Source organism: Acomys russatus, chromosome 11 (assembly GCF_903995435.1).
Source record: "Acomys russatus chromosome 11, mAcoRus1.1, whole genome shotgun sequence".
Taxonomy (NCBI): domain Eukaryota; kingdom Metazoa; phylum Chordata; class Mammalia; order Rodentia; family Muridae; genus Acomys; species Acomys russatus.
This window is the reverse complement of record NC_067147.1, coordinates 39157904-39185209: the sequence shown is the minus strand read 5'-3', so window position 1 is coordinate 39185209 and position 27306 is coordinate 39157904. Positions and strand designations below refer to the sequence as shown.

General features: G+C 49.5%; 1 protein-coding gene and 1 pseudogene across 2 annotated transcripts in view; both read right to left on the bottom strand.

Annotated features, from left to right (window-relative positions):
• The window catches only part of Lrrc20 (leucine rich repeat containing 20), an 88876-nt gene extending 75253 nt beyond the window's left edge, over positions 1-13623 (bottom strand). The window contains exons 1-2 of one of the 2 annotated variants that reach the window (XM_051153116.1): positions 13538-13623; positions 8588-8732 (exon numbers count right to left, since the gene is read on the bottom strand). In XM_051153116.1, coding sequence (XP_051009073.1) covers positions 8588-8669 — 82 coding nt within the window. In that variant the 5' untranslated portion in view covers positions 8670-8732; positions 13538-13623. Of the gene's footprint in view, positions 1-8587; positions 8733-8855; positions 8985-13537 lie in introns of those variants that run through there. The other variant, XM_051153115.1, reaches the window with a different exon arrangement.
• A 12243-nt stretch (positions 13624-25866) lies between these two features.
• Positions 25867-26413, bottom strand: LOC127195179 (60S ribosomal protein L27a-like; annotated as a pseudogene).
• Positions 26414-27306: the final 893 nt, after the last annotated feature.

The window sequence follows — 27306 nt, the reverse complement described above, 5'->3', positions numbered from 1 at the left end:
CACTGCCATTAATCACAAGCCTCTGAAACAAGAGCCGCCCTAAGCCTGGGTCCTGCACTGAGGCGCAGCAGGCCCAGGCGCCAGGCCAATTTGCTGGTGGTGAAGCTGAGTTCTGCTTCTCCGACTCTATTGATTTTCCTTTTCAGGCCAGTTATTTGTTTCTGAGTTACACCCTCACATCCTACCAAGGCTCCTCTCCGCTCCCCCCCCCGCCCTCTCCCCACTTGGCACATCCTGCCAGGCACACAGCCTCCGACCCTCGGAGGCTTACTGACAGCTGCTGCAGCCACAGCTAACTCACACAAGCCTGTGACCTGAGGATGTACATGCGCAAAGCACCTGGCTCCTCAGCACCTGTATAAAAAGTCAGGCCACACTTGAGAAGTGACTGCCAAGGTCACCTAGCAAGGTCAGGGCTGCACCCAAGCCTCAAGATGCCTCTTGCTACCAGCAGGCCTATCCTAAGAGAGATGAAAGTGGCCACAGGTACCTTGGTTATGTCCCACTTGCTGGCTCTACCCGTCTGTCAGTCCTACAACCAGTCAGTACCCAAGCCAGCTTGAATGACACCTCTACTATTGTCAGGTCTCAAACCCTGAAACAAATGGCTGAGGTGCCTATTTAACATATCAAAGTGGACACTAGCCACCAGGTTCTCTCTGCATCCCTTAGCCCCAACCTGTTACAGGGCCCTCCTGGCTGGCAACCTCTCCAGCCCAAAAGCTGGGCTCCCCTCACCCCTCCCCCACTGCCCTTCCCTATATAATCCCACCATTTTGTTTACCTGGTCTATTTGTTTTGTTTTTGTTTACCTGGTCTTTTGTTTTTACTTTCTTTCCGGCCTCCTGGCTGCTGTAGGCAGTCTTGTTCCCTTCTCCCCACCCACACCCCCATGGCTAAGGGTCATGACCACTCTAGACTCCCCCAGATGTCCCTGCCTCTGGCTATGCTCTCCCCTATATCTATAATAAACTTTCTCCTCCACCAGTCATGTCCTTTCCTTTTTCTTTCTTTTCTTTTCTTTTCTTTTCTTTTTTTTTTTTCATTGAACTACCTAGAAAGGATACCTACAGCCTGGGTCTCTCTTCTAGAATTAGACACACATAAGAACTGCTGAGCAGCCCTGAAGCCATGAACAGTGGTGTGGGTGAACATACTGGGGCAGATGTATGCACAGTGAAATATAAAACAGTGACGCACAGAACAAACTCTGGCTACAAGCAACCACGTGGAAGATTCTGAACGGTGATGAAGCAAAATCAAAGACATATGTTAAAAATTCATGCACACAGGGCTGGAGAGAGTGCTCAGGTTAAGAGTGCTTGTTGCATAACCATGAGAACTGCAGCTCAGATCCCAGCACCTACATACTGCTCAGTATCCTCTTCCAGCATACATGTGCAACACTCAAATACATTCTTGCACATACACCCACACATACACACACACACACACACACACACACACAAATAAATAAGAAACCTTTTTTAAAAATTCATGTGCCAGGCATGGTGGTGCACACCCTGGCCAGCCTGGTCTACAAAGAGAGTTCAGGACAGCCAAGGCTACACACAGAAACTCTGCCTCGAAAAACAAAAAAACAAAAACAAAACAAAACAATGCATGCACAGGAGGCTGATCCCTACAGGGGTAAGACAAGTACACATACAGGAAGTAAGCTGCCTGAAGAGAGGACTCCTTACAGGCAATGGGACTGATACCCAGCAACAGCCGGGCCAGCTGGTGACAGGGCGCCATCTGCTGGTAAGTGTAGCAGCCGGTGACTAAGAGTAGGTGTGCCTGGGAAAAGGCAGCCACAGCATCCTCTTCTCTTTAGCCTTGGTCTACCCATCCTGGGGTGTGGCCTCTCCCAGCTCTCACTCATCCTCTCACTGCTCATACACATCCCGAGGGCCGCCATGCAGCCAGCCTCTCCAGACCTTAGAAGGTCAAGGTAGAAGGGATTCACACAAATTTCCTGTCCAGGGTCGTCCAGGAGAACCCTGCACGTTCCCCCATACATTTGCCCAGCTCCTAGAAAGTTCCAAGAGGAGGACACACAGGCTTGGGTTTGGCAAAGCTATCTTACATGCACCACCAAGGGTACTGTCTAGAAGAAAAAAGAATAAGCCTGGACTTCATCAAGATTAAAAACAAGTTTCTCAGAAGACACTGTTAGAAGGCTGAGAGCCCAGAAACTGAGCTAGCAAGCCACACAAACACACGTGGCCGGGTATGATAGAGAACACACAGGACCCTAGCACTTAGGAGCCTGAGGCAGGAGGGTCTATAGAGTCCAGCCTGGACTACATAGCCAGATCCTGCCTCAAACTTAAAAAAAAAAATTAAAAAGTGAAACAGAACTTGATCCACAATATATAAAGGACTGGGCGCCAGCAAGACAGCTCAGCAGGTAAAGGCGCTTACCTTTCCATCAAGCTTGATGAACTGAATTCTAACCCCAGGAGCCCTGAACTCCAACCCCAGGACCCCTGAACCCCAACCCCAGGACCCCTGAACTCCAACCCCAGGAGCCCTGAACTCCAACCCCAGGAGCCCTGAACTCCAACCCCAGGAGCCCTGAACTCCAACCCCAGGAGCCCTGAACCCCAACCCCAGGAGCCCTGAACCCCAACCCCAGGAGCCCTGAACCCCAACCCCAGGAGCCCTGAACCCCAACCCCAGGAGCCCTGAACCCCAACCCCAGGAGCCCTGAACCCCAACCCCAGGAGCCCTGAACCCAACCCCAGGAGCCCTGAACCCCAACCCCAAGAGCCCTGAACCCCAACCCCAGGAGCCCTGAACCCCAACCCCAGGAGCCCTGAACCCCAACCCCAGGAGCCCTGAACCCAACCCCAGGAGCCCTGAACCCCAACCCCAGGAGCCCTGAACCCCAACCCCAGGAGCCCTGAACCCAACCCCAGGAGCCCTGAACCCCAACCCCAGGAGCCCTGAACCCCAACCCCAGGAGCCCTGGCAGAAGCAGAGAACTGACTCCCAGAAGCTGTTCTCTGACCACTACATGAACACCATGGCATGTGTGTGCCCCACTCTATAACTAAGTAAAGAATAAATGTAACTTTTAAAGATTATTATTTAAAGATCCAGGTAGGGAGGCACATGCCTTTAGTCCTAGCAGGAGCAAACAGATCTTTTTGAGTTCCAGAATAGCCAGGGCTACATAGAAAGGCACTATCTCAATGAAAAAAAATCAAATATCTCTACACACACACACACACACACACACACACACACACACACACACACACACACACAAATTTTCAAAATTTAATGAGAAAATTCATTTGTTTAAAATGGGTGACAGTGAAAGTTTAGAAGACAGATTACATCAAATATGGACAGGTGGTGAAGAGGCACATGAAAAGATTTTCAACATCACTTGTCATCATAAAGTAACAAGAGATGCTGTCTCACTCCTCAAGTGAAAACTGTACTAAGTGCTGGAGACGAGCCGTGGGCATGAGATGGGCCATTCCATCGTCAAACCACATTCACCACTCTTAGCCCAGCACAAACTCACACAAAAGCCTTCATGACAGCATGGATGGGTCCATTAATGATGTGGGAAACCTACAAATCATTTGCATGTCCTCCAGCCCATGTGTGTCTACACCACAAATCCAACTCAAGAGGGGAGAGAGAAGCTAGGTAAAGATTCTCACAAGGCAGGATGCGTGTTACATCACACAGGCTGCTGAGGAAGGCAGCCAAGCTCAGCTAAGCGTGGGTATCATGGGAGGCTACAGCAGAATGGTGGTCTCAAGTTCGGGACCAGGCTAGACAACTTGATGAGACTGTCACAAAACAAAAATTAGAGTGCTAGGGATGGGGATTGCAGGGTAGCTTGGCGCCTAAGAACACTGGCTGTTCTTTCAGGGGACAGTCATCTATAACTCCAGCCCTAAAGGATCCAATGCTGTCTTCTGGCTTTTGAGGGCATCTGTATTTGTGTGCACAGACCCACACACAGGCACACATAATTAAAAATACAAGTCAAGTCTGCTGACACACTTTAGGAGGCAAGAGGAACTCTGCCAGTTCAAGGTCAGCCTGGTCTATGGAGCAAGATCCAGGCTAGTCAGGACTACTACATAGTAAGACCCTGTCAGAAAGAAAGGATCAGGGGGTGGGGCAGAGGAGAGGAAAAGGCAGGCTCTTGGTGGTGTTTCTGAGATGAGAGAAGAGAGAGCCTAGGGTAGGGTAGCTTAGCTGCTTAGCTCTCAGACCATCCTGTCATATCCTGCACCCCTACGGGGCATCAGGGTGTCCACCGTGTCAGGCTCTGAACCATATAAGGCTGGATGAGCTGTCATTTCATCTCTGTTCACCTGGGTGACAGCAAGTCACCCGTACACCCTGCCTACCTCCAGGTCTGTAAAACTCCCACAATATGATGCAGTATGCGTTTGTATTCTCAGTACTCGGGAGGCTGAGGTAGGAAGGTCACCATAAGTTCAAGGCCAGTTTGAGTTTGGTGTCAGCGTGCTCCATGTAGTGAGTTTGGGGTATACAGTGACACCCTGTCACAAAATTTTAAAAAAAGAAAAAGAAAAAAAAAAATGCAACTTACAAAGGGGACAGGTTGGTTACCTTCACGCAGCAGACGCTTAGAAACAATTCTTTAAAAATACTCAGTCTAGCCAAGCTTGGTAGTACACACCTTTAATCCCAGTACTCAGGAGTCAGAGGCAGGTGGATCTCTGTGAGTTCAAGGCCAGCCTGGTCTATAGAGAAGTCCAGGACAGCCAGGGGTACACAGAGAAACCCTGCCTCAAAAAGCCAAACCAAAGCAAAACAAAACCCCTCATGTCTGTTTCACCATCTTTACAACAGGATTTTAACATCATAAGGTTCTCATGACAATTAAATGAGTCAGGATTGGCAAAGTGCTCACACAGGTGCCTGCTGAGGAGAGAAAATGGGGACGCAGGATCGGGGGCAGAACCGATACTTCACCACCCTTGGGTGGGAGGATGGTCACTCTGGACCTGACGAAGGACCAAGCTAAGGCCACGCCCTGCAGGAAGCTGGCTTCTGAAGCTGTTTCTTTTAGCAAATCTGTCTTATCTTTCTTTGCCTCTGCACTGAAAGAAAATTCTTCAAGGATTCTGAAATCACAGGCATGTGTGGGTGCGTATGTGTGTACCCAAGTGTCACAGGACCCACAGAGGCTGGAGGGCAGCCTATAGGGATTGGTCCCCTTCTTCTACCGTGTGGAATCTGAGGAGTGAGCTTGGATCCGTCAGCTTGGTGACAAAGATCCTTCCACACTGAGCCATCTAACCAGGCCTTGGCTTTTCGCTTTTTGTTTTTTTCACAGTAGGTGCTCAATATGTACACATTTTGTTGTTGTTGTTTTTCAAGACAGAGTTTCCTGGACTCACTTTGTAGACCAGGCTGGCCTTGAACTCATATCATCTATCCACCTGCTTCTGCCTCCCGAGTGCTGGGATTAAAGGTGTGCGCCACCACGCCCCACTGTAGAGACTTCTTAAAGCCCAGATCCTTCAGACTATTTGAGCCTGGTCAGCTCACCTTCCAAAAGGTATACTTCCAGGGAGCTCACAGTGGCCAGGTCTCATTTTGCTTCTATGGTCACTAAAGGGATGAAAGGCCTGTACGATCCAACCTTAATTTAAAAGGCCCGCTCCCCACCACAGGGAAGTCTCCAGCTTTAGTATGACTAACATGGCCGAAGGCTCTCCCACATTGACAGAAGCTCTGTGGCACTCAGAATCCTGGCAATTGCCAGCTACCATCCTATTCCAAGGCTGTGTGGTATAGTGAGGGGGGGGGACTCAGCTCTGGTGCATACAGTAGGGGCTCTAATCCCAGGCACTGCAGTGGTCTGGCAGGATGGCTGGAGGCCTGCCTTGGTTGGGTTCCTCAGGGGGCATGGACCCTAGGTAGTGCAGAAGTTGGTCCACCATAACTTCTGCCACACATCACCCAGACCCCACACTCATTCGCTCACCTAACAACCGTGACACATGTATTTGCAACTGCTGGTCTTTGGAGTTCTAGATTTCACAACATGGTGTGTGGGGTGGGGAGGGGTGTCAACCCTCAACAGCACCTCCTTGAAGGTTGGAATGACATCTCTTAACACAGCAGGCGTCTTTCTCAACTCAGCTACATCTGGTCCCTTCCTCCTGCCCTTTCATAGCTAGCTGCCACTTCCACCAGGAAGCTTCCAGGGTCAGAGTTCATGTCTCCCTCTCTGGCTCTCCCTCCTAAGCACTGTCACTGCCCACCATGCTCACAAGATCCGGATCTGGATGAGTGGGAGCTGCCTAGGTCGCTCTACCTCTGCCACTTTACAGAGACATGCCAACTTACACTGAACTGGTCTTTCAGAGGGAACGCAAAGTGGGTCGTGGAGGTGTATTTGTGCCAATGAGGACTTAGCCACCACCTCCACCTCTGGGTATGAGAAAAAAATTAAAAATAATAGCTGCCGATTACTGAGCTTCCTGCATGTCAAGCAAGTGACAGATGTAATTGCCTTTAATAACCCTAAGAGGACACCATTATCTCTAACCATCCTGTGAGGATATGATTACCATGCCCACTTTATAGGTAAGAAAACTGAGGCTCAACAGGGTAGGTAACCTGCTAATATGTCAAGCTGGAAAGTGGCAGAGTGGGGTTTCAATCCAGGACACCCAACAGCCCAAAGCCCGGCAGATAGTCTTGTAAGCTGGGCTAAGGCTCTAAGGCTGTACTGGGGGTCACAGTTCACGGCTGTCACTAAGGCTCCCTTCAAAACCAGCAGAAACCTTTCCACTTCCCAGCAGCCTCTTAGGCTTTGGCTCAGCTCAGCAAACCCTCCCCATGCCAGTATATCACCTAAAGCCATACGAGGTTCAGGGAGCAGGCACAGAACACCACACGGTCAACTGTGTGTGGTGGCGCACACCTTTAATACCAGCCCTCAGGAGGCAGAGACAGGCACATCACTGTGAGTTCGAAGCCACCCTGGTCCACATAGCATAGCATTTCACTCCAGTCAGAGACACTCAGTGAAAAAAACAAACAAACAACAACAACAAAAAAAAAACCCACCGTGTTTTTGCCTTCTAGGAATGCCAACTGGGTGGCTACAGAGGAGGGAAGGAGGAAGAGAGGTGGGTGAGGTAAAACTGAGGGCTTCCTAGAAGAGGCAGTGACCAAGCATATCTGAAGGCCATCTGCCTAGCCCCTGGGCCACCACCCTCTGACTCGGAGCACTCATTCCAGACACGCCTGACAGGGAGCTCACAGATGGGTCTCTGCTCCAACAATAAACCACCACCCAAAATGCTTCCTTGTTATACAGACATAATGCAGACACACACATGTGCACACAACCTGCCCCCACCCCCACCCCGCATGTCTAGAAAATTCCTCTCCACAGCCAAAGTCTACCTCAGCCATATGGGCCGTCACCCCTAAGGCAGGACTATGCACTAAGCCTCTAGGTTCCCACAATATGCCAACATGCCTAGGTCTCCACAGTGGCACTGATACTCCTGTGAATTCACATACATACACACTCACGTGTATACAGAACATGCGAGTACTATACAGACATGAATCATTCATATCCACACAGGCACACACAAACTCAGACCTACGTAGAGGTAAGTGTTTGGTCTCCCTGGCTCCTCCTGTCACTCACGTCTGCAGAACTCCACCAGAGGGGTAGCTTGCTTAAATGCTTGGAGTCTCGGGGTAAGTAAAAGACTAAAATGCTGTGATCAGTTCAATTTTTGTTTGTTTGTTTTTCAAGACAGGGTTTCTCTGTGTAACCTTGGCTGTCCTGGACTTGCTTTGTAGACCAGGCTAGCCTCAAATGCAAAGCAATCTACCCGCCTCTGCCTCCCAAGTGCTGGGATTAAAGATGTGCGCCACCACGCCCAGCTTCAATTCAATTTTTATAAGATGCATGTCACAACAGTGGAGCGTGAAGGAGCCAAAAGTCCATACAGTCTAGCCACTCAAAAGATGGACAGCATGGGTTGACTCAAGCATGCCCACTTTGATGGTTTGAGGCAGTTCAGGGGAGCACACACAGACACACACACACAGAGACAGACAGACAGACACACACACACACACACACACACACACACACACACACACACACCACTGAAGTCCAAGCAGACAGGATCCACAGCTCAGCACTCTTCCAGTTTCTTTAGCCAGGACCCAAAATAAGAACAAAGTCTAAGCCAGGCAGTGGTGGTGCACACCTCTAATCCCGGCACTCAGGAGGCAGGGACATGCAGATCTCTTAGTTCGAGGCCAGCCTGGCCTACAGAGCTAGTTCTAGGACAGCCGGAGCTACACAGAGAAACCGTGTCTCCAAAAACAAAAAACAAAAACATAAATTAAAAAAAAAACAAAAGAACAAAATAAAAAGTCTAAGGTGGGGCACACACTACCCACAGCTACCACAACCGTAGTAGAAGGTCCACGAAGCACTTGTCCTCCTGGACACACACGGATGTCCTCTTCATTTCTTTACATGCCATCTCTGAGTCCACAAGGCAGTCACAGGGTAGGAGAGCGAGGCCTCACTTACCCAGAGTGTCTGAGCTGCTTTCCACCGTCTCGTTGACCTTCCTCGCAACTCTGGCCACAGCCTCACCCATCTTCCTCAGCATGCAGACGTGGGTGTTCCGTTCCCAGCCTCCAGGCTGGTCTGCTACTCACAAAGGGGTCTGTGCCTGGGGAAGACACAGGACCATCCATGAAGCACCCACCTGCCAGCCAGGGTCCCAGGACCAGTACTCTCCTCCCTAGGGCCTCAGGCCATTAATAAACTACAAGGAAATGCCCAGATCGCTCACCTCTTCCAGAGCCCAGGCTACATCCAGCTTGCCCTTTGCAGGGGCTGCTCTGCTCTGCCACACAGAGGCTGAGGGCAGCTGGGCTTTACCACTTTTCTGAGAGGATCAACACATGACCTCACCATACACAGAGCTTATATCAGTGGCCAGGCAGGTGTGAAGAATCAGACTGCCTGTGACTCAACAGGAAGGGCAGGGTGTTGGGGAAGAGGCCAGGTCCAGCTAACTGCTAGGGAAAGACACCTGTCTATTCTGCAGCCGCCTGGCCAGGGCTCAGGCTACATAACTAGGCCAGCTGGCCTGCTCACCGCCCTCCTCTACCAGGTTCCCACTACACAGCAGGAAGTGTGGTACCAAGGCAAATGGACCTTGGGGTCTGCAGGTGAGTGATCTCTAGGAAGGCCCTCTCTGCCAGATGGAGCAAAGTTACAGAGTCAACTCTCGGGCCTCAGCTTGCTGTGGAGTTTATCTGCAAGCAAAGAGAAGGGCTGGAAATAAGAAGGGAAATTGGATCATTGGGAAGAAGACGCTTCAAGAAATGTGAGGGCTGGGGAGATGGCTCAGCGGTTAAGAGCACGGACTGTTCTTCCACAGGACCTGGGTTCAATTCCCAGCAACTGCATGGTAGCTCACAACCATCCTCTTTTGGCAGACATGCATGTAGTGCATTGACTTACATGCAGGCGGAAACACCATATATATAAAATAAAGGCAAATGATAAGGCATTGGAAAAATAAGCTGAGGGTATAGCTTAGCTGGTAACATGCTTACCAAAAGCTCTGGGTTCAATTCCCAGCACCAAATAAACCAGGCGTGGTGGGACATGCCCGTTATCCAGGTACTAGGTCATCCTTGGCTACATAATAAATTCAAGGCCAGCCTGGGGCTACACAAGACCTTGCCTCAATTAAATAAATAGATAAATAAGGAAATGAAAAAGAAATAAAAGTATCTCCAGGACTCTATTATTATAGAGAAAGAAACCAAATCACAAACAACGGCCAGGTACCTGGGACAAGCTCTAGGCCAGTGGGCCATAATCAGGCCTGTGTAGCTCCACAGTCGGTGCTCATCTCTTCACAGAAATCACCTCCATCACCACTAGCAGTACCATTTGGAGGAAAGAACTCAAAGTCAAGGTCAAAGGACCTCTTCTTCATCTCTCCTGGTCTCTCTTGAGTTCGAGACTGGGGCTCGAACTCGCTAACGGAGCTCCAGCAAACCCACCTTAGTCAGGGGCTGGAGGTGGAAGGATTGGGAGGAGAGAAACAAGAGATGTGAGGATGGTGCTCAGAGTTGGCCAAACAGTAGGTAAGGTCAAGTCCAGGTCAGTGGTGCTAGCGTGTATGTCCCACTAAGGGCAGATACAAGAAGGCCAGAGCACACAGCTGATGGGAAGGGCCAAAAATCCAACTGTACTGCTTAGCAGCTGGAAAGTGTGGGAAGGAGGTCGGAAGAGGTCTCAACCATACTGAGCCTAGAAATTGCCCCCTCTTTGATTTTTCAAGACACGGTTTCTCTGTCCTGGATGTCCTGGCTGTGCTTTGTAGACCAGGCTGCCCTCGAACTCACAGAGATCCTTGCCCCTGCCTCCTGAGTGCTGGAATTAAAGGCGGGCGCCACCATTGCCAGGCTAGAAACACCTCTTTTGATGAGTACATATGACTGTGCAAAGCATGTGAGCCTGCTTCCCTCTGAGTCCAGGACTCACAAACACTCAACAAAAACCAGCTAAGAGGGCACAGGAGGACGTGTGCAAGTGTGCCCAGTGCTGAGTCTTCTGTGCATCACCCACAGGCCTCTGAACAAACACCTCGGCAGAACTCATCCTTGAGGAATGAATACCAGTTCCCATTGCTGCTCCACTCCCAGGAAGTGTCCCCTGATTGCCCCAGCCTCAGCAGGTCCTCCCTCTGAGCTTCAGTGGTACTTAATGACTGAGCATGAGTCAAGGGGCTTCTTAGTGAGCTTCAGGATTTCTCTCTCTAGCCGGGATGGAGGCACACACCTTTTAATTCCAGCACTGGGGGAGTTCAAGGCCTGCCTGCTCTGCTCTACACAGCGAGTGCCAGGATAGCCAGACCTACATGATAAAGAGACCCTGCCTCAGAAAACCCAAGAAAGTAAAAAACCTCTCTACTCCCATGGCTCCCTTCCCCCCACGCCCCCCACCCTCCCACCCCACCCCCACTCTGTGAGCACACCAACCCTACACTTCTCTTCAAATTCTCACCAGTAGGGGGCCAGAGAGATGGCTCAGAGGTTAAGAGCACTGGTTGCTCTTCCAGAGGTCCTGAGTTCAATTCCCAGCAACCACATGCTGGCTCATAACCATCTATCATGAGATCTATTGCCCTCTTCTGGAAGGCAGGCACACATGCAGACAGAACATTGTATACACATACAAACATTTTTTAAAAAAATTCTCACCAGTATAGATGCTTGGTAAGTACCTCCGATGGTAATGCTCAACATACACCAAGTCAAACGACTCTTTCAACATGCTAAGACAGAATCCAACGTGAAGAGGACCCTAAATTCGCATGCCTCAACAGCCCTCTAAGCACGAGCCAGTGGGTGACAGTAGGGAAAAGGAAGGACTATGGCAAAGGTCCCACAACTTTCAATACGCAGCCTCTTAGGCCAGAACCCCTAGGCGTGGATTAGGGCTGCCAAAATTGAAGTGACTCACTTGTCTTTACTTTTCTAATTTTACTTCCTCCTGTGTGTGTGTGTGTGTATGTCTGTCTGTGTGTGCACGTGCGCACTCACACACACGCTTGTGGGGTACATCTGGAGGTAGGAGGACAACTTCCCTGAGTGTGTTCTCTCCAGGTAGGTCCTTGGATCAAACTTACCTCATCAGGTTTGACAGCAAAGGCGTCTAAACCACTGGGCCATCTCACTGGCCCTGACAGTGACTTAACTCCTTCACAGCAGGGAAAATGAGGAGCCAAGAAGGTAGGCCAACCAGCTGGATGGAAAAAGAGACCCCCAACTCTCCTAATTCTTGTGTTTGCTTGGTTTCATTTTGGTTTGGTTTTTCGAAACAGGGTTTCTCTGTGCAGTCCTGGTTGTCCTGGAACTCTCTCTCTGTAGACCAGGCTGTCCTGAAACAAAGAGAGATCCTCCTGCCTCTGCCTCACAGTGCAGTGCTGGGATTAAAGGCATTCGACACCACTGCCTGGCTTCTCCTAATTCTTAACCTGGGGGCTGGGGGCCATGGAAGTCTATGGCATGGCCCCAGAGGGTGGAACCATAGGGTGCCAGCAACAGGTAGACAAAGCCACAGAGGAGAAGGTCCCAGATCTCTGAAGGGCCTGCCTAGTAGGCTGTCCTCTGAAGAGCACACACACCTAATCCAAGCAGAATTCGGGAAAGTTCTCAATGTTGTGGGACAGCCCCAGTTGTAAGATTGAAAAAAACATCGCCTTCCTCAACGGAGCTGTTAGGTAAATTAACTGATGATAAAAACCACTTCTGAAGGAGTTTACAAGCCACTTAAGGCGTCCCACATTAAGGCATGGCCGGTTGATAGGTGATCAAACAAAGATAGACCAGAAGTTTGCCTATAATAAACTGAAGGTGGGTGTGCTATTCTCCTGTGAGGGCGCTATGGGTGTGACGCTGTGCAATTTCCCTGCCAGATCAGAAACCGGTCTCACCTAGATTCCGAACTGCGGGCTAGGGTACTTAAACCTTGACCATGGTTCTGACGCAGCCCTTAAAGGACAGAATTCTACCACATTATCTGCAGCCCTGAGATCTATGCAAAGGAGCCACTGTCACACTCCGGTCCGCACCAGCTGGCCCTATATTTAGTTACTGTTGTGGTCAACTGGGAACTTTAGAGCCTGGCAGGCGCTCTGCGGGGCAACCGGAGCCTCCGGAGCCATGCGCTGGAGCTGCCCCACCGATTGCTCCAGCCAGGTTTCCGGCCCCTGCCAAGGCCAAGAACCGGTGTAGAGAGGCAAGGGGCACAGTGCTAGTTCGCACCTCAGCAGTCCCAAAGGCCAACTCGAGACCAGAACAGAGTTGACCCACTTTTCCACCCAGGGGAAAGTGCCCGCTGGGGCGAGAGCCGGACACGTCGGCACCTGGTTTCTGAGCTTTGGGGTTTGCGGAGCTCCGCCTGAGCATCCTTAGACCGTACCTGCACGTGACTGTCAGCAGTGGCCAAGGACAGGATCCCCCCCCCCCCCGCCAGACCCCATACCATACCCGCAGCGAGCGGGTACTCGTCTCCAGCCCCGCGCTGGCCTGCCAAGCAAGGACTGAGGCAAATAAAGCAAGCAGCGGGGACGCTGGTGATCGCAGAGACTGGGGACGTCCCACGCTGCCAAAGGCGGAGAGGCACACTCCGGGAGCGACATGCGCAGCTGCCTCTCCCCATGGGCAGGGGCGACTTCCCTGGGGAAACGGAAGCCGGGATGTCCGGGAGCTCTAACATCGAGCCTCCCACTCTTCCGAGCGATATTGGGCCCGCGAAAGTAAAGTCCACGACCCCTGGGCGCCGCCCAAGCCACCGCTTAGTGCTACAAGGTGTACCGGGGAGGGGAAGGGACGCGACCAAGCCCGGGACCCTATTCTCCCTTCTTCCCCAGACCCTGTCACTCTTAGCCTCTGGCCACCGTTACACTACACCGCGGGAAGCCTATGGGCCGCTTGAGGTAGCACTTACGGCGACAATGCGTCCTAGAGCCAGCAGTCACGTTCCCGCGGCGGTCGCGGGCACCGGGTGCAAGTTCTGAACCCGAGGGGCGGGGCTGAGGGGCGGAGCCAAAGGGGCAGCGAGCTCAGCGCGCAAGGCGGCTAAGCCAATAGCAATCCCAGGATGAGAGCTAGGGCGGGGCGAGGCCGGCGCTCCGGCCGCGCGCACCAATCAGCGCGCACTCCTCCTGAGCGCTCTGGAACCCAAGGAGGAACCGCTTTGTGTGGAGTCGGCCAGAGCCTGAGCGCTACCCGTGGGCGTCTGCAGCTACATCTTCAGGATTCTGCTCCGGGCTGGTTTTTCTCCAGGTGAGGCTGAGTTCCGCAAATCAGGGAACTTTGGAAAACGTGAAGAAACACCAATTTGAGGCCGCATTGTAACTTCATCTCCCCAAAGCCCATAAACATGGAATTAAAATCTATAATTACCTACTTCACGAGGTCATTGTGAGAAGTGATGAAGGGACTGTTAAGTGCAGCGCTACTGGGACACAAACACCAGAGATTGTTTATCCTGGAGCCAAATAGGAGTGACCTTGGCCCTACAACACAGATACAGGTTATCCCAAATTTCATGTTCCCACATGGTAACAGTTTGATAAAGGTTGTATTGTTTCGTTTTGTTGTGGTTTCTTGTTTGTTCGTTTTCTGCGTGTTTTCCTGCATGTGTATCCATTTACCACTTATGTGTCTGCTGGCCTCAGAGGCCAGAAGAGAGGACAAATCCCCTGGAATTGGAGTCATAGACAGCTGTGAGCCACCATGTACATGCTGGGAACTGAACCCTGGCCCTCTGTAAGGGAAGTGCTTGGCCATCTCTACAGCCTCTCTTTTTTTCCTTTTGGTTTTTTTTTGGGGGGTGTTTTTTGTTTTTTGAGTCAGGGTTTCTCTGTGTAGCCTTGGCTGTTCTGTTCAGAGGCAGGTAGATCTCTGTGAGTTCAAGGCCAGCCTGGTCTACAAAAGTGAGTTCAGGACAGCCAAGACCACACAGAAAAACCCTGTCTCAAAAAAGCAAAAAAGCTCACCTTGTTCTTTCTGAGTTCAACTTAGCTGTTCTGGCTCAAAACTCTTCTCCCAGCTGACTTATTTAATCTGGCTTCTCTCTTGGCCTGGAATTGCTCTGTTTGGCCTCAAACTAACTCAGCAGTCTGCTCTAATCTTCTGGCTTCTTCTCATTTTCTGGCTCATTCCATCTTTACCTGAGTTCTCTCTCTGCAACCTATCTCTCTATTACTGTGCTAGTAAAACTGCCTCTTAAGTAGCTTCCCTTCCCACTCTCTTCTGTCAAATCATCTCTGAGTGTGTCGCCTTTTCTGCCACTCAATTAGACATCACTTTAAAACATGGGTACTTCCTTCTACAATCCAACTTTGTTTTGGATTAAAGGCATGCACCGCCATGCCTGGATCTAAGCTTTTCTTTACCTGATACTTGCTCTATACCAGGCTGGCCTTGAACTCAAGTCTGTTTGCTTCTGTCTCCTGGATTAAAGGCATGTTTGTATTCCAGCCAGATCACACAGACCTAGAAGGTCTTTGGATGTGATCTCTTGCCAGAGCTGCCATGTTCTGTTAATTCCTGTAGAGGAATGTTACATAAAACAAGACACTTTTCAAGTATATTGATGCTGATGCTACAGCAAAGGAGGAAAAAGACCTCAGCAATAGACCTCAGATGCTACTCTGAGGGCATTCTTGGTCCTTTGGTTGATTGGGTCTATTCACGCATCTAGACGACTTACCAAATAGTTATGGTTACAAAGATGTTAGGCCAGGTAGAGAGCAGAGCAATCAGTAGTTGTTAAAGGGCACAATAATGCCACGAAATAATCTGGCTCTGGACCTGCAGCACTCCAACCTCTTTGGTTTTTGTTTGGTTTGGAGGTTTGTCTTTATCTTTTATTTAATTAATTTATTCAGATTACATCTCAATTGTTATCCCCTCCCTTTGTTTTGTTTTCAAAACAGGGTTTCTCTTGTGCAGCCCCAGCTGTCCTGGACTTGCTTTGTAGACCAGGCTGGTCTTGAACTCACAGAGATCCGCCTGCCTCTGCCTCCCTGAGTGCCAGGATTACAGGGGTGTGCCACCTCGCCTGGCTTCCAATCTCGTTGTATCACTGAAGTTCTAATCAGTAAATCAGACTAGCAGGAGGTGCAGTTCTTTTTAGTAATTTTTATTTACGGTGCCCAAAACTAGCCATCAGGAACTCTGCTTCTAAAATGCAGCCACCTCACAGACCTCCTGTTGGGTAACTGTTTCAAAACACTCCATTCTACCGGAAGCTCCATATGTCAGTGGACAGGCCGTTCTGCTGGCCTGCCTTCCGGGATCCAGCAATTGCTTACATCATGAGCAACAGGTATGTGGGGCCTGATAAAAGGACCACCTGCCTCCCCAGCTCCTCTCTCTCTCTCCCTATCTCTCCCTCTCTGCCTCTCTCTCTCTCTCTCTCTCTCTCTCTCTCTCTCTCTCTCTCTCTCTTTCTCTCTCTCTCCTGGCTGCCCCTCCCTTTCTGTCTTCTCTCTACCCTCATGGCTCTGCCCTCATCCATCTGCCTGCCTACATGTCCACTCATCTGCTTCCACCCTTTTCTCCAGGCTCTCGCTCCTCTCCCTTCCCCCAATACACTACACTAGATCTGTGGAGTGATGCTACTTCGCAGGGGGCATACCTTGGCATGGGCCTGCCATGGTGGTACTCTCCATCATTATACTTAATAACACCTTAAGCAATAAGCAATTCAAAATAGCTTCCGGAAGCTCCTAAACAGGAAGGTAAACAACTCAAAATAGCTTCAGGAAGTCCCTGAAACCGACCAAAGTCACTAGGCCCCTCCCTACCAGACTAAGCAATCAACTTGTTATACCACACCTCCCTTTAGGGATACACTGACTCTGGGCTCTTGGTTAGGAGTCCCCTCTTCTTCTCCATCTTTGAGATCTCTATGAAAAGAGACAAGGTACCTCCGTGAGTTCGAGGCCAGCCTGGAGTACAGAGCAAGTCCCAGGACAACCAGAGCTGTTACACAGAGAAACCCTGTCTTGAAAAACAAACAACAAAAAAAACAAAAGACAAGGTACATTGCTTAATGATGTCTTCATTGTCTAATGGAGCCTAGGACACTCCTAAGGCATGAGAGTAAGCAATGGCCCCAAGGACCACTCATTTGTCTGCATTTTAAGCAGGCCTTACACTGTTTCTGAAGCCTTTAGAACAGGCAGTTTTCCTTAGTGAGTTTATTCTGTTCAGTGCCTGACAAGCCTGTTTGGATTGACTGCAAAAAAGGTGTGTGTGTTGTTGTTGTGTGAACCACTTAAAAATTCAAAAACCAGGTCAATGCATGTGACAAGAATTTATTGTAATCAAGCCACTACTGATCTTTCAGGACCACAGAACAGACTCAGGAGCTGAACTGCGACCCTGAAGGGACGTTGTACAGCATATTTAAAGGATGAAACCATTAAATGAGAGGAGCAGGCTGGGCTGTAGCATTGTCCAGTCATATTTTCCAATAAGGGGTTGAGTAAGGGAGTTTCCATCTATCAGGATAGCGATAGGTTCCTGGACCTGCAAATATGAACTTAGCTTGACCCTGTCAGCAAAATGAAGGGGGTTGTCCCTGAGATGCCTGGACTCAGACAACTGTCGCCTTACAGCAGAAGCTGTTCGTCTACTGGGAAGTCCCCAGCTCCCCTAGGGCCTGGAACCTTGAACTTAGTTTCTCCCTATGCTTAAATGGAGTCTGAAAATGAAATGGTAGCACTTAGAATAAATTTTGTTTGCTCATTCCCAAGGGTGCGTGCCTGTGTTGTTCATCTGTGAGTGCAATCACATGCATACATAAGCAAAACTCAGAGAACACCTCTCGCTGTGGATCCTCATCTTCCACTTTGTTTGAAATAGAAAGAACCTGCCAGGTGGTGGCGCACGCCTTTAATCCCAGCACTTGGGAGGCAGAGGCTGGTGGATCGCTGTGAGTTCGAGGCCAGCCTGGTCTACAAAAAGAGTCTAGGACAGCCAAGGCTACACAGAGAAACCCTGTCTCGAAAAACCGAAAGAAAAAAAGAGAGAGAGAGAGAGGAAAAACTTAGTCCTTGATATCATGATTTTTCTTTCTAGTCAGCCCGCCCGACCCGCCCGCGCCCCCTCTCCCCCACCCCAGCTTCCCGTGTGAAGGACAATACATTTCTGTTGCTAGGCCACCCGATATGTTGTCCTCTGTGGGAGAAACCATAACGATTTTTCCTTTCCCATCCTATTCTCTTCATAGGAGCCCTTACCTCACACTCTCACCCTGAGCCTCCCTGTGTCCTCCTCCACCTAGCCGCATCCATGCCTACAGCTGAGTTCCCAACAGGCAACAGACGAAACAGTTTCTTTTGCCCACCTTCCAAAAGGTTCTGCCTAGTGAGAGGTGTCCCCCCCGCCCCCAATCGTGGTACAGCTAGGGTGCCGGATGAGCAGAAACGGTTAGTCTCTCCCTCAAAGGGCTTGCACTTTACCATAGAAATTAAGATTCGGCCAGGAGTGGTGGGGCTTGCCTTAGTTCCAAGCAGAACAGCCAGTGCTACGTAAAAAACCCTGTCCCCCGCCAAAAAAAAATCCCCCAAAGTTAAATTCAGTCGCACATAAAACAGACCATGAAAAGGATTGCTTTCTCACTCTCAGCAAACTGCCTTCCTAATTTTTGCTATACCAGCGCCACCCAGCGGTAAGCCTGAGTCTCACATGCGGGCTCCTAGAACCTAATAGGCTCACTTCCACTGGGGGGAAGAGGGGGGTACCCTCAAAGACCAGGGAATCAGCGGGTGCTGCGAACCAGGGCTTCCCTGCGCTTCTCAGAGATAGGGTTTTAAAGTGGCCTCTGCTTGTCTCTCCCAGTATTCTTTCTCTTTATCCCCCCTCCACCTGATCCCTCCTGCTCCTATCCCCACCCTGTCCAGTGCCCTCCTTCCGCACCCACCGCCAATATTCTATTTCCCCTTCTCAGTAAGAGTCATGTGTCCCCATTTGAGCCTTCCTTGTTAATTAGCTTCTCTGGCTCTGTGTGTTGTAACATGGTTATCTTTACTTTTCAGCTAATATCCACATGTAAGTGAGTATATACCATGTTTGTCTTCCTGGGCCTGGTTACCTCACTCAGGATGATCTTTCCTAGTGCCGTGCATTTGCCAGCAAATTTCATTGTTTTTAACAGCTGAGTAATATTCCATTATGTAAATGTACCACAGTTTCTTTATCTAGTCTTCGGTTGAGGGACGTCCAGGTTGTTTCCAGATTCTGGCTATTACGAATAAAGCTGCTATGAACATAGCTGAGCAAATGTCCTTGTTATGTGGTGGAGTGTCTTTCGGGTATGTGCCCAGGAGTGGTAGACTTGAGGTAGATTGTCAACTTTCTGAGAAACTGCTATATTGATTGATGAAGTGGTTGCACAAGTTTGCACTCCCACAAGTTTGCACTCCCACAAGTTTGCACTGCCACAAGTTTGCAATGGAGGAGTGTTCCCCTTGTTCCACATCCTCCCCAGCATGAGCTTGTGTATGTGTGTGGGTTTTTTTTTTTTTTTTTTTTTTTGAGACAGGGTCTCTATGTGTTAGCCTTGGCTGTCCCGGACTCACTTTGTAGACCAGGCTGGCCACAAACTCACAGAGATCCGCCTGCTTCTGCCTCCCGAGTGCTGGGATTAAAGGCGTGCACCACCACGCCCGGCCTCGCTTGTGTTTTTGTTTTGATTTGTTGTTGTTGTTGTTTTGTTTTCGAGACAAAGTTTCTCTGTGTACCTTTGGCTGTCCTAGACTCACTTTGTAGACCAGGCTGGCTTTGAACTCACAGAGATCCTTCTGTCTCTACCTCCTGAGTGCTAGGATTACAGGCATGCGCCACCCTGCCCGGCCTCACTTGTGTTTTTTATCTTAGCCATTCTAACAGGTATAAGATGGAATCTCACAGTCACTTCTATTTGCATTTCCCTGATGGCTAAGGGTGTTGAGCATTTCTTTAAGTGCTTCTCAGCCATAAGAGATTCATCTGTTGAGAATTCTGTGTTTAGATCTGTTACCCCATTTTTAAATCGGATTCTTTGAGTTGTTGATGTCTATTTTCTTGAGGTCTTTATATATCTTAGGTGTCATCCCTCTGTCAGACGTGGGCATGGTGAGGATCTTTCCCCAATCTGTAGGCTGCTGTTTTGTCCTTTTTGACAATGACCTTTGCCCTACAGAAGCTTTTCAGTTTCATGAGGTCCCCTTTATTAAGTGTTGATCTCAATGCCTGCTGGAATCAGGGGGCATGTCTGGGATGAACCAGAATCTAGGACAATGGAAACTCCCAGGAATCTATGAGGGCGACCCTACCTAAGACTCCCAGCAAGGGGGGGGATATGGAACCTGCACTGGCCATCTCCTATACCTCCAGACAAGACTTCCAATGGAGGCGTTGGGACACCAACACAGCTACAAAATCTTCGACCTACAATTTGTCCTGCCTACGAGATGTGCTGGGGGTAAAGGTGGTACAGAAATTGTGGGAGTGGCCAACCAATGACTGGGTCAGCTTAAGACCCACTCCATTAGAGGGAGCCCACCCCTGACACTGTCTGGAGAGTCAGGAATCAGAGGCTGGACAGCCCAGAGACTAGGATAGAACCAAACACGAATGGGGGGGTGGAGGGTGGAGAAGGGTAATGAAATGACTCCTAATGATATTGTGCTGTACTCACAGATTGCTGTCTCAGCCCAGTTTTCACCAGAGAGGCTTCACCCGGCATCTGATAGAAACAGATGCAGACACCCAGAGCCAGACATTAGGCAGAGCTTGGGGAAGCCTGATGAAGAGGGCTAAGAAGGGTTGTAGGAGTCAGGACACCACAGGATAACCCACAGAATCACATAACCTGGGCTCATAGGTGTTGACAGAGACTGAGCTGCCAACCAGGGAGGCTGCATGGGACTGGCCTAGGCCTCTGCACATATGTAGCTTGGTCTTCTTGTGGGGCTTCCATCAGTGGGAGCAGGGGCTGTCCCTGACTCTGTTGTCTGACTCTGGGACCCTTTCCTCTTACTTGGTTGCTTTGTTTAGCCTTGACAGGAGAGGAGGTGCCTAGTCTTAACTGCAACTTGATGTAGCTGATATCGATGGGAGGCCTGCCCTTCTCTGAAGAGAAATGCAAGAGGAATGGATGGGGGCAGGGCAGAGAGGAGAGGTGGAGGGAGGGACAGGAGGAAAAGAGGGAGGGGAAACGGTGGTCAGGATGTTAAAAAGCAAACAAACAAATAAATAAATAAATGCAAGGCAGTGATGGTATACATCTTTAATGCCAGCATTCTGGAGGCAGAGGCAGATAGATCTCTGAGTTTGAAGCTAGTTTGGTCCACAGAGTTAGTTCCAGGACAGCCAGGGCTACACAGAGAGACCCTGTCTCAAAAACAAAAATAAATAAATTAATCGAGACCTTTTAACTGTGAAACTCTTTTTTTTTTTTTTTTTTTAATAACTTTACTGGGCTAGAGAGATGGCTCACCAGTGAAGAACACTGTCTGCTCTTCCAGAGGTCCTGAGTTCAATTCCCAGCAACCACATGGTGGCTCACAACCATCTATAATGTGATCTGATGATGTGATCTGATGCCCTCTTCTGCCCTGCAGGTGTAGATGCAGATAGAGCACTGCATGCATAATAATAAATAAATAAATAAAAATAATAACTTTACATCCTGACCACAAATGGAAACTGGTGTTTTGAATAAGAATGGCCACCAAAGACTCATAGATTTAAGTGTTGGGTGACCAGAGAGTGGTACTATTTGAAAGGATTAGGAGGTATGGCCTTGTGGAAGAAGTGTATTATTTGGGGGATGGGCATTGGGTTTTCTTTCTTTCTTTCTTTCTTTCTTTTTTGTTTGTTTTTGTTTTTTGTTTTGTTTTTGTTTTGTTTTGTTTTTGTTTTTGTTTTTCAAGACAGGGTTTCTCTATGTAGGCTTGGCTATCCTGGACTCACTTTGTAGACCAGGCTGGCCTCAAACTCACAGTGATCAGCCACTGCTTCTCTAAGTGCTGGAATTAAAAGCGTGTGCCACTATGTCCAGCCTGGCCACTGAGTTTTCAAAAGCTCATTCCAAGCCCAGAGTTTCTCTTTCTGCTGCCTGCAGACCAGGATGTCGAACTCTAAGTTACCTCTCCAGCACCATATCTGCCTGCACCGTGCCACACTTCCGACATGATGATTATGGTCCAAACCACTGAAACTGTAAGCAAGCTGTGGGGAGTTTGAACAGACTCATAGGGAGTGGCATTACCAGAGGTGTGACCTCCAGTGGATGTGGTTTTGTTGGAAGAGGTGTGTCACTAGGAGGTGGGCTTTGAGACCTCAGAAGCTCAAGCCATGCCCACTGTGACATTTTCTTCCTGCTGCCTGCAGATCCAGAACTCTCCACTCCTTCTCCAGCACCACCATGCCTGCTTGCATGCCATCACGCTCCCCACCATGACATAATGAACTAAACCTCCGAATATATAAGCCAGCCCCTTAAATGTATTCCCTTCCAAGAGTTGCAGAGGTCATGGTGTCTCTTCATAGCAATAAAACCCAAACTAAGACACAAGCCTAAATCAATTGCTTTCTTTCATCAGAGTTTCCTGGTCACTCTCTCTTCACAGCAATAGACCACTGACCAAGACAGCTGATGTTATTTCATTTGCTAAAGATAAAAAGTAACATTAAGAGTAACTACACTGGTCTGATGGTGGGGGCACATGCCTTTAGGAGTGTGTGTACTCACAGGTGCACTCACCTACAACCAGACACACCCAGAAGAATAAGCCTGAAGAGACATGGGCCGGTCCACACAACCCATGCACTGAGCTCTATGAAGCACTGGCAAGTCCTAGGCCTTCCCCCACCCCACCCCCTTTTTTTTCCCCTATGGGCTCTCCCTCTTGCCTAGGCTGGCTGGGACTTTTAGGCTTAAGTTAACCTACAATCTCAGCATTTCCAGTACCTGGGACTGGAGGTACAGGGCCCCTTGCCTGATTCATGCATGGCCTTTCGTTAAGATGGCCAAGCTGAATTCACCTCTCCTCGCACCCTGCCTTCTCCCTCCAAGTTTCCCAACCTCTGACCTTGAAGGTGCAATAATAAGGGGATTGCCAACTGGATTGCCTGTGGATCTGAATGCCAAGATATTCCTGTGGGAGAGGAAAAATCCTGGAACCTTTGGTAGAAGCACTCTCCCGCCAAGCCTGGGAGGCTGCCTAGGGTCACTGCTCTACCCAAGCATATTCTCGTGACAGTGAGAGCCCCCAAGGACACTTGACTTGCTCACACATGCCACAGGAAAAGCAAATTTGAGGATTGATGGTCTAGCCTCTCCTCAGACCACTTAGCCTTTAAACACTTAGTCAATTACCACCCCACTTCTCACCCAGAATGCTCTGCAAGATGAATCAAAGGCAGACATTAGGCAGGTGTGGTGGCGCACGCCTTTAAACCTAGCACTCTGAAGGCAGAGGCAGGTGGATTTCTATCAGTGGAGGCTAGCCTGGTCTACATAGGGAGTTCCAAGCCAGCCAGAGAGACACAAGGATACTCTGCCTCAAAACAAAACAGAAAGAGGGAATTAAGGTGGACAGAAGGCTCAGTGGGTAAAAGTCCTTGCTGCCGAGTCTGAATTTGATCCTTTGACCCACAGGGTGGAAAGAGAGAACTGCATCTAAAAACATAGTCCTTTGAACTCCACATATTTACCATGACATGGACACCTCCTTTCCAATAAACAAATAAGCAAATAAATAAAGTAACTTTAAAAGAGAAATAGAGAGGATGAGTGGCTGCACATACCAGATAATGTGCTCGGCCCTGATAGCTCAGGGAGCATACAGCCTATATTCACAGGATTCACAGGACATTTTTGTTTGTTTGGTTTTTTGTTTTGTTTTGTTTTGTTTTTTGTTTTTCGAGACAGGATTTCTCTGTGTAGCCTTGACTGTCCTAGACTCACTTTGTAGACCAGGCTGGCCTTGAACTCACAGAGATCTACCTGCCCCTGCCTCCTGAGCACGGCTAGCCACAGGATATACTTTTGGTGATGGGGCAGATGAGTGGTTGTGCAGCAACACGATTAGAACTGGTCACGTTGCTAGGCGAGCACACCTGTAATCCCAGCACTCTGGGAGGCAGGGGCAGGCAGATCTCTGTGATTTTGAGGCTAGCCTGGTCTACAAAGTGAGTCCAGGACATCCAGGGCTACACAGAGAAGCCCTGTCTCATAAAACAAAAACAAACAGACAAAAAGAGCTGGTCAGGTTAGGGAGAGGGCCACCCCCTACCCCCTTTCCCTGAGAGCCTGCCCAGGAGACTTTGGACCTTGGGGCTGTCCTAGGAAAGGACTCTGAGAGGGGTAGAAACAAGAAAGAAAGACAAGCATGGATTGGTTTCCCAGGATGCCTATAGGGTGGAGGTCACGTGGCTTTTTGAGTGTGAGGAGACATTGCTTGTAGTGGTTTAACACAAAGCATTTACACACCAGCTATTTTTGCACGGAGTCCTCTGCAAGGCTGTGGAGAAGGTGTAAGTCAGGACTGAGTGCTCACATGGAGGCTCCGCTGGGGAAGGGTGACTTCAGAGTTCACTCTGGATATTGGCAGAATTAAGCTCTATTTGGGACCAAGCCTAAGGTCCCGCTCAATTAGGCTGTGATAGCCAGTGGCAGGATCTTGAGGTTGACCTTGGTATTTGTTTGTCACAAAGGATCAACCAGGCAAAGAGAGAGAGACACATGCAAAGGTCTGTGACAGGAAGACTTGTGGCTTTCAGAGCAACAGGAGGAACGATGTTCAGAGGGAGCAGGGTGGATAAGAAAGACACTCTGGTCTGGAGAGATGGCTCAGAGGGTAAGAGCACTGGCTGTACCTCCAAAGGTCAGGAGTTCAATTCCCAGCAACCATATGGTGGCTCACAACCATCTATAATGAGATCTGATGCCCTCTTCTGGCCTGCAGGTGTACCTGCAGGCAGAACACTGTATACATAATAAATATACATTTTTATTTTTAGACATTCTATTGGGCTTTTTCTCTTTTACTCTCAAGATTTATTTTAGGTATGAGGGAGATTAAATCATGATGTAAAATGAATAAATAATTTTTTTTTGTTCTGTTTTTCGAGACAGGGTCTCTCTGTGTTAGCCTTGGCTGTCCTGCAGTAGCTTTGTGGACCAGGCTGGCTTCGAACTCACAGCGATCCACCTGCCTCTGCCTCCCAAGTGCTGGGATTAAAGGTGTGCACCACCACATCCGGCTATTAAATAAATTTTTTTAAAAAGAGGATTATTTTATGTGAATGAGTGTTTTGCCTACATATCTTTCTGAACACCACATGCATGCAGTACCCATGGAGCCCAGAAGAGGGCATCAGATCCTATGAGATGGGAGTTACAGACAGTCTTGAACTGTCTTATGGGTGCTGAGAATCAAAGCTGGGTCTTTGGTGCGAGTAATAAGCACTCTTAATTGCTGAGCCATTTCTCCAGCACCTGCATGGAGCTTCTCATAGATCCCAAGAGAAATGGAAAGCCATGGAAGAGAGGGTGGTAACACAACCCAACATACATAGGCAGTCACAGACACTGTAGATGAATGGTCCCATCCAGATCGTGCAGTAGACACGGATACGAGGAGTTATTGCCAAGGCATGTGGCCCCACGGCTGGCTGGAAGTGCTTTGTGGGTAAGCTTGGTTTAGCCCTGAACCTGGAGCCAGAACTGTAATAGGGGCCAAGTGGGTACTTGAGAATAAATTATTTGATGAATTGCTAAAAAGCCAGGTGACTTGTTGATGCCTTGCTCCAAGAATCCGATCTCTGGTGGTCCATCTTCTGCTCTGAGCCCTACTGTGGCCACCCCTACAGAAGTCCCCCTGACAGCCTTGAGATCCACCCAAGAGATGGCATAAGTTCCTGGGACAGCACCCCTTGCCTGAACTTGGCAGGCACTGGCCTTGGCTAGGAGGCTGGGTACACAGTGTGCCCTGCCTGTGGGCTGAGGCAGGAGCAGGGTGTGGCTGGACACTCAATGTTTGGATGACTGTGCGTTTCCATTCCAACGGAGCTTTCCCTAGTTGGAGCTGAACCTCTTGTTTTCAGCACGTTCCACCAGATGCAACGTGGCTGCTGAGGGCTCGTATCCAGCACGTTCCACCAGATGCAACGTGGCTGCTGAGGGCTCTAACCTTGCTTTCACCCTGCAGACCTGGGGCGACACAGGAGTTGGATCTGCAGGATCCTCTAGTGAGTGTCAGGACGGAGAGAGAAGAAAAAAGACAGGAGAGATAGGTTGACTTGTAGTATGCCAGCAGATTCAAAACTGGCTTCAAGGAGCCCTTTTTTGTTAATGTCAGCATTTAACTAACCTCCCCAGGCAGCTTTAAGCCACCAGGACACAGGCACCACCAACACCTTTAATCTGCTCTTCAGCTCTTCTGCTAAAGAACTGGCCTTCACGATGGCGGGCTGCTCAGGGAGCTTGCCCTTCCCCCCTAGAACTTTGTAGTAACCCAACTGCACAAGATCAATGATGGGAGCAGCTCCGGTCTTGGTTTGTTGCAGCATTGACCCCATGTCTGCTCACTGACCAATGGCCACAGTTTATCCAAGCTGACAGTTGGGCAGACGCTCTGGTTCTTCTTTCAGTGGTAACGCCTCAGACCAACTTTCCCAAAGTAACCTGGATGATATGTGTAGAAGCTGATCCTGTGGTGAGGCACGCCTCCAGCATTCCCGTGGCCTCCTGGGTGCTTGCGGTGCTTACTGATGCAGCCCGGAGTTTCTGGGTCTTCCTCAGTCTGGATGGCATGGTGACAGACAAAAAGAGGAAGAAAGCCTCACCTCAGTGCCTGGACACTGTGACAACACCAGCATTTTCTCGGCAACCCATGGGTTCTGCAGGGGTGCTGGTGAGGGATAGACACTCAGGGACACTGTGCTTTCTTCAAGAAAGTAAGCCAGCAGTGGGCAGGAGAGAGTGCAGAGGGAGGAGGGCAGAGGTCCTCGCCCAGTGCCATCAGGTCATGCCTGTGCCACATTCAGTTTCTCCATGTGTAGAGTAGATAAGAACCGTGGACAGCCTGCCCCCGTCACAGGGCTGTGGCTCTGGAGATAATGGTGGCAAAAGTGCTTTGTAAAGTGGAAAACTGCTTTCCAGACATGAGGGGCCATCATCTTTTGGTGATACAGATCTGGTGTGGGTGGCTGAATGGCTCTGCCCTGGGGACGCCGGAAGGAGAGGGAGCAAGGGAAGCCAGGCAGATGTGAGAAGTGAGTCTGGGGAGAGCAAACTGCTGCACTAGATGACTCCAGGAAGGTCACTGTGCTTTGGGTACAGCTCAGCCGCTTTCAGCTAGTAAAACGTCAGTTACAAAGTTTTATAAAACTTCCAAGGTTTTTTTTTTAAATAAACTATATAACTTTTAGTTATGAAGTTGTATAAAACTTTTTAGTTAATCCCAGCACTCAGGAGGCAGAGGGAAGTGGATCTATGTGAGTTCGAGGCCAGCCTGGTCTACGAAGCGAGTCCAGGCCAGCCAGGGCGCTTGTTACACAGAGAAACCCTATCTCGGGGCAGGGGGGGGGGGGGGGGGGGGGAGAAAGCAAACAAAAACTTCCAAGTTACAGTCACTCACATGTAATAGGTTTTCTGTGTTGCATCTTTTTGTTTTGTTTTGTTTGTTTGTTTTTGTTTTTCAAGAC